We start from the raw sequence: 7,649 nt of genomic DNA, 5'->3' as shown, positions 1-7,649 counted from the left end.
CACGTACTCCTACTGATTTGCTGAAAGGTTACCCCTGTTTTTTCAGAAGAAGTTGACAGATAGGTTACTGTAGTTGCAGCCCTGTTCCAAGTGTCCTGATCGGCACATTCTGGAAACTCATCCGACTGCAAGATATTACTGACCAAGAACGACGACGCAAATATTAGTGGGGGGTTCAATGGTTCAAGGCTTGAAGATCCATCTACGGGCTACCAGAACCTGCAGCTTCGATGTCATAGAGAAAAAGCTCTGCAGCAGTGTGATGCCCAGGCCAGCCAAAGTGAACCTAGCGTACACTGCTACACAGTGCGTCAGTGCATGATTGCTGGAGTAGGACCATGACATGTTGATGCCACTAAGGAAACGACCTGTAGCCGCCACATGTGCATACCATTTGTGGTGATGTCCACAGTTGCATGTCTCTCAATCAGGCCAATGCAAAGTCCACCAAAGTTGCCCTACCAAGCTGCGGCGACCAAAGATTTGAACCCGAATTCGGAAAGTTTGCCACTTGGCGTGTGTGTTTTGTAGCTTGTGTTCGGATCTTGCGACCGTGGACCAGTTGTATGTATGGCTGCGATAAAGATATTTCTCCAGGAAGCAGGCAAGGAAGAACACAGATCACTCTAGACCAATTCCTGTCTCACCAAAAGTGTTCTTCCCCTTGCTACCTCAGCATGGTAAGTGGTTGTGGAGGGATTGACCTGACCTGACACAACCCATTTGAAGATAGGCAGGGCCTACCAACAACTTGCCATTCTTGACACCAATAAGCAACTTGCATCACTCATCTGATAGAAGTGTTATCGTCGTCTCCTGCAAAATTATGCGCCGACTGACTTCGCCTTATGTCATAGTGGATGAAAGACGGTATTTGTCTTCTGCAACGCTAGCTCTACAACGCGATAGGAGCTAAAACATGGATTAATGGAGCTTTCAGAAGGATAAAAAAGGAGGCAACTTGTTCATTAGGTGCTTTCTGTGAGCTGGTGCGCTGATGTCATTGTTAGAGGGGTTAGAGACACAATTTTCATCAGTGAGAAAGTCTTTTTGCACTGAATGAACTTTAACAATTATTGAACGTAATTTGGAAACCTTATCTTGTCCTTATGTATGCCATCGATCGGCGCACTGTTCTTAACGATCCAATGATTTCGCTGTTTCTCTCGAGTATGACGACTGGACCCATATGAATATGATTCAGCAGGTGTTAGGTGATCCATGATGTAATATTATTTGGTCATTTGTTTTTGCCGCTCGCAGCTCGCTAAGACCTTCGTGGAGTCATCAAGTGGAAACGCCGTAATAGACCAACACAATTGAGTTAGCTGTTTCCTTAAATAAATATCTTGGCGTATAATTACTCTCTTTTTTTAGGGGAAAGCATTTCCATTACTGAAAAGACGCTGAATCATCAGCATTTAAATACAAGATATGTGCCGGGATGGAATCCAAAACTGGTTCCTCAGCCGGATCACATGAACTCCCTAGAGACGCTAACTCATGAGCAACTCAATTACAAGACCGAGGTCTCTGTTGGACAACCCAGGAAATAAAATTCAGAGGAAGCAAACTGCGAAGCTCCTCGGCGAGGTGAGTGACAGCACTTATAAGTCATAGGTCCTCGAGTAGACTGCTTGGACAACGGCAACCGCATCCGATTCAATGACCACATGCCCCACTCCCGCATCGATTGCCGCTTGGACGCCGTGAATGCAGGCAATCATCTCACCTTGCAACGGGTTGAGTAACGCTTCTATTCTTCCTCGGCGGGCCTCGACAACATCTCCATCAGAGTCACGAAGAACACAGCCCCATCCACCATTCCATGTCTCCGTATCAAAGGCTGCATCGCAGTTCACTTTTACATAAATAATACTGGAGAGAATCTTCAAGGATCACTTGTTTAGGACCAGCTTCATTTTTTCCTTCGAAAGGCGGCAAAGGTTTTTGCCGGATTTTTATTAGACAGGGAAAAGAGAAAAAAATATTAGTACAGAACTACAAGGACGAGCCTATGCTCGCCACCACTTTGACCCGCAGGCCAGCCACCCTACTCTGTACACCACCCGAAGTGGAAAGAAAAAAACCTGAATGAGAAGGGAACAGAAGACAATACTTCGTAAATCAGAAGAAAAGAGACGAGGTCTACTATTGCTGTGAATATGTAATGCCTATGTCTGATTTCCAGTAGTTAGGTTTGTGTTGTGCTGGTTGTCTGATGTTGGCGACTCGCCGCCATCAGTTACTGATTTGTACCGTTTTAAACTTTTATCCCTCTTAATGAAAAACGGGTGAAGTCCCGGTCGCGAAAAAAAAACTATTGCTGTGACTGATTGGTTTGCACATAGGATCTTGTCGTCGACTGGTATGACTGTTCGGCAGGACTGAAAAATAAGCCAAAATACTGTTCCGACTGATTGTTGTGAGGAAAAAAATACTGTTCTATCTGGGAACACTGTCCGCATGAACAGTGCCATTGTGAGAGCGCTGGCCAGCTAGCCGAACGCGGCCTGGTATTGCACCACTTCTCTTTACATAAGAGGGCCACTTCCCTTGTTGCAGACTCTTGTTCTGAAAAGTTCTTCTATTCCTTTCTGTCCATATGGTCCACTAGAAATAGATTATGACACCATCAAACATTTTTCTCTGGCCTTTGTCAATCTGGTCTTTGTCAATCGTAGCGCGGCACCTACGCCAATAACTGAGCAAAGATCCGTTTGATCCGACTGTGTCAATTACTGCCAAACCAAACCATTGTTTTAGGACCAGCTTCATATATTAATCAAACTGTGAAACATCTGAAACGGGACTCCTGGTATGGTACAGGGTTCACACAATGTATGTGCCCCTCCTAGTCTAGATTCAGGATTCACATGATTAACGTGCATAATGATCTTCTTCTGAATAGAACCATGATGATTTTCAGCTCTGTTAAAAGGTAAGGTGAGTTAACTGAACTGGTACCATATTTGCCGGGATTATTTGAACCAGCCATACGTATACATCTACAATTACATCAATAGCATGCTTAAATGATAAGCAGAGAGACTAGAGACAAAACGCCTGTCTCGCATCACATGCAGTGCAATGCAATGCAAGACAGCAGCCTTGTCTTGGAGCAAGACATTTGTTTCTGCAGAATCCTATAGAAGGAACAATCAGCAGGAAACAAGAGGGTAGAGAGGGGAAGGGGGGACAATCTTAACGCACAGAGCCCTTGAATTTAGGGGATGGATTGATAGCTTGAAAGCACCAGTAGTCTGAGTATTGCCCAATTGCTAATTTGCTATGGCCCATGACGACGCCACAATTGTTTTTTTTTCAATTTTTTGGATAACACTTAAGAGTTCCCACAATAGTTTTCTCTGTGAATGGGTCACTGTTGACGTACGCAAAAACTGGTTAAGTTTGACAAATCATCCAAGATCTCCTCGATCTATATATGGTTCTGAAGTCTGAACGCGCGTCAGTTAAGAAAGAAGAACATCAGTTGCCAACCACGCTTTTGCTTAAGCTACCCATTATATCAGGGAACATCAAAGCCCGTTCGAAAATTACTGTTCAAAGTCTATTATCATGCTTGCCAACAAACTTGAGAACAAATCATACTCATTGGATCAAGAAGCGTACAAATGTAGTTACATACAGAACGTAGGGAACAGGGTGGAAACCAAAGAAAAAAAAACAAAACAAAAACTCTGTATCCTAGCTACCTGTAGTAGATACGATCTTACGAACACTGACACAGAAATGTTTCACTAAGGAAGTGTGGGAGTTGATCAAGATATGGTTCAGCTTAACTGACCTAAGCTCCATAAACACAACTGGGTCGCTTCATAATTATTGGCAAAGATGTAGGAGAAAAGTTGATAAAAATCAAAGACGGCGCTTCGACGGGATCATAGTCTATTTTTGGTGGAATATCCGGAAAGAGAGGAACAGGCGAACTTTCCAAAAAAAAAGTTTCAGCTCAAGACAAGTCGCAAGTTTATGCAAAGATGATATAAGTCAGTTTTCTTTGTGACGGCTCTAATTCATAATACGACGAACTAGCAATAGACCTCTTCTTCAGTTGGACCAGGATTCTTGTTTTTGGAGTGTCCCTAGTCTCAGTCTTTTTACCTGTTTTCTTTCGTACAGTTGTTTTTACTGGTTTCCATTTTGATTAGCAGGGGAGGCTGGGTGTAAATAGAGAGTTGTACTTGCTCTTTTTTTCTCTTTATATCGTCTAATAAAATCCGCGGCAAAGCTTTTGCCGCCCTTTCGAAAAAAAAAACTGACACAGAAATGGAAAACAATCACATATATATATATATATACTCTGCATCTGTCTTAGCTTTTGCCTGTGTACAATCGCAATCGGAGAAGTGGACTGACAATTCCGCCCTCTCATGCATGCGCGTCTCAAAGAGTGTCGCCGAATCTTGCGCTGTTGACGACGTCGTCCTTGCGGAGCAGCTGGTCGGCGGCGGGGCTCCTGCTGCCAGCCCTATCGAACCTCTCGGACACGAAGAAGCTCCTGAGCGAGTTGAGGTTCCTGGGCGCGTCCACCTCCACCGTGAAGACGGCGCGGACGGGGCGGTGGTCCGACAGCCGGGACTCGCAGCGGCCGTAGCGGGTCTGCCTGAGCCCCGCGCCGCGCCACAGGATGCGGTCGCACCACGCCGGCGCGCGCCGCTTGCTGTTCCTGTGGCCGCCGCCGCCGCCGCCGTGGGTGGCGGTGGCGCAGCCGTAGTAGGCGTCGGAGTTGGGGGTAGTACTTGTAGGTCGGGGAGAAGGTGATGGCGCCCTCGCTCCAGCCCTGGAACGCGCCTGCGCCGCGGCACACCTCGGCGCGCAGCTGGTCGTTCTCCAGCAGCGTCTTCCAGTCCTGGCGCTCCACCAGCAGCCTCGTCTTGGCCTCCGGCAGGGAGATCCTGTAGTTGAGGTCCCCGAGCAGGATCACCCGGCTGCACAACAGAAAAAGCAAGCCCGGAGCATGCACGTCATCAGATTATCTATCTATTGGTCAAAGCCAAAGCCTCGCCTTTGCCTCATCATTGGTTCGTTCATCTTCGCTCGTTATATTAGCTGTCTTTGTCTATTGTCTTTTACTACGTGCATGCAACCGATCTAGCATTATTACAGTAGCAATTAAGCTGTTGTATGCAAGTATTTTATATACTTTGTATTTGTATGTATATGTACAGCACCAGCGTCGGTATATAAAACAGGGGAGCTGGGCGGTCGATCAGACCTGCCACGATCGCTTAAATACTTTCGAATTAACCTTCTTCTCTAGCTGCGGTAAACTACCACTCAGTCAACATGCGTTTCAGTTGCTGGATATATACGTATGCCGTACCGAATCAACATATGACACGATCAAATGATACGTTCACCGGTAGTGGTAGTATTTTTCTGTTTTGTGGTGAAAGTAGCTAGCTAGTGGTAGTATGTTTATCTTGTACCCAAATCCCAGATACGGCAAAATATCGTCTACACCTGCCCTTGATTTAATATTTACCGGCACCGTGGACGGTTCCGCTACCGGATTAAATATAGAATATACGATTCGTCGACGGAGTAAAAAAATGAGCGGGCGTTGTACTTGTAACGTTTGTGCATGTACATACGTATACGTATGATATGCGGCCGGTGCGTGTCAGCGTCAGCATCTTTCTTTCTTTTTCTTTTTTCCACCATCCCTACTAGGCTACTAATCTACTGTACGTACTATTGCAGCACACAGGTCTCTTGGAACTGGGCGACCATTCGGCCGACCTGTATCTGTTTCCTGGCTGGCATGGCATGACCGCATATAAGTGGCAGTGGAGGATAGATTGATGGAGGGAGCAGGGAGCAGGGAGCAGGGAGCAGTAGTGAGTGGCTTACTCGTGGTCTAGAATCTTGTGCGGCAGCGGCAAGTTGAGCGCGTGCCCCCGCGGGAAGGTCGTCCGGGAGAGGATCTCCGTGGCGTCGGCGTTGCGGTGCGCCTCGTCGCCCTCGCGCCCGCCCGACGCGAGGTGGCAGCACACGAAGCAGAAGCTCGTGTCGTGCAGCCAGAACCGGACGGAGACGGCACCCTGCAGCCATTCGATCGGTTCGTTTGCTTGCTTGGTTAGATGCCAGCCGGCCGGGCACCATTTCGATCGGACTAGGATTAGCTAGCTAGGTCGTGGAATGAACGTACGAGCACCAGTACTATAGTGTACTCACCTTGTTGCCGAGGCAGCCCATGACGCCGCATCCGACGCAGGAGACGCTGGGGCGGCGGACGAAGCGGCGGAGGTCGGAGCGCACCCACACCGTGAGCAGGATGCCCACCATCTGCTTGCTCACCACGCACCGGTAGTCCCTGGCCAGCTCGCCGCGGCCGCCGTCCCGCACCGGGTACACCTTCTGCTGCTGCTTGCCGCCGCCGTCGCCTGATCCGCTGCTGCTCCCTCCCCTCTGCCGCGAGTGCGACCGGTTGAGCGCGGCGCGGATGAGTTCGATCCACCGCATCCCGACGCGCTTCTTGTCGGCGCCCAGCACGTTGCGCGCGCGCAGCGGCACCACCTCCTGGAACCCGAGCACGTACATGTCGTAGGGCCCGTCGTCGCCACCGTCCAGCCAGTCCGACAGGTCCAGATCGTCCGGTGGCGCCACGCCGCCGACGTTCCACGTGCTCGCGAACAGCCTGCCATGCCAGTGCCACCAAACAATAACGACGCCAGCCAGTCACGCACGGCTCAATGGCTCATACAAAGCTATAGCTATAGTTAGGCGACGCGACGCGAGGAATATATATATGGACTAGGATGACTACATACTTGTACTTGAGGGTCTTGTTGTTGCGCTCCTGCGGCCGCGCCCGCTTCACGCAGCGGCTGGCGTCCACGTCGGGGCTGCACCCGCCGTCGTCGAACTCCGTCCCAAAGACGGCGTCGTCGTCGTCGTCATCGGCGGCGGGGAAGTCGGCGACGAAGGCGTGGCTGCCCGAGGTCTTCCGGAAGAGCTTGTTGGCCACCAGCCGCGGCCAGAGAACCTAGCCATGCATGTGCGCACACAGACAGCGTCAGTAACAACCATGTCATAGGCCGGTCGGAGCTGGAGCTAGCTCAAAAGATGGGAGAGTAGTGGAATCGGACATCGGAGAGAAACAATACGACACAGAGCGTGATGAGTGCGCTTGCGTGCGTGCGTTCGGGCTGGCCTACCTCCGCTTGCTTTTGGTTCTCTAGCATGATGATGATGAGCTAGCAGCACCAGCAGGATGGAGTCGTAGCCTCGTAGGCCCTCGAGGTCGTCTAGCTAAGCTAGGGTGATCCGGTGATGTGACGACGACTCCAGAGAGCTGCGGACTGGTGAGGGGAGGAGAACGAAGGGGCGCGCGCGCTAGCGGGCGGTGGAAAAGTGAGGCCGAGGGGACGGAAACGTTAGACGGGGAAGGGAACGGCGGCTTAAATAGGCGCCGCGGGGCTACTGACAAGGCGCGCGGAGACAAAAAATCTAGAGAAAATTCCTTTAATGCCATCAAAAGCTATACTAATCCCTTGGTTGCCATTTAAATCTATAAGTTCCCTCCATTGCCATTGATTTAGAATTCTTGTTCCCTTGTATGCCATTGCCGTTACTTTTTTGTTGAGCCATCCTGCACACCGTTAAAACATCGATGGATATGA

The 7,649-nt window shown here is 49.5% G+C and overlaps 1 protein-coding gene across 1 annotated transcript; it reads right to left on the bottom strand.

Moving 5' to 3' along the window:
* Positions 1–4,308: 4,308 nt before the first annotated feature.
* LOC136540329 (type IV inositol polyphosphate 5-phosphatase 9-like) lies at positions 4,309–7,385 on the bottom strand. The gene is given in 6 exon segments (XM_066532332.1): positions 4,309–4,755; positions 4,757–4,952; positions 5,878–6,068; positions 6,202–6,664; positions 6,798–7,012; positions 7,185–7,385. Coding segments are annotated over 6 exon segments (1,440 nt in total). The 5' UTR covers positions 7,212–7,385; the 3' UTR covers positions 4,309–4,407.
* Between the last annotated feature and the right edge of the window lie 264 nt (positions 7,386–7,649).

The sequence above is a fragment of the Miscanthus floridulus genome, chromosome 2 (assembly GCF_019320115.1).
Source record: "Miscanthus floridulus cultivar M001 chromosome 2, ASM1932011v1, whole genome shotgun sequence".
Taxonomy (NCBI): Eukaryota; Viridiplantae; Streptophyta; class Magnoliopsida; order Poales; family Poaceae; genus Miscanthus; species Miscanthus floridulus.
This window is presented reverse-complemented; position numbering and strand designations above follow the sequence as displayed.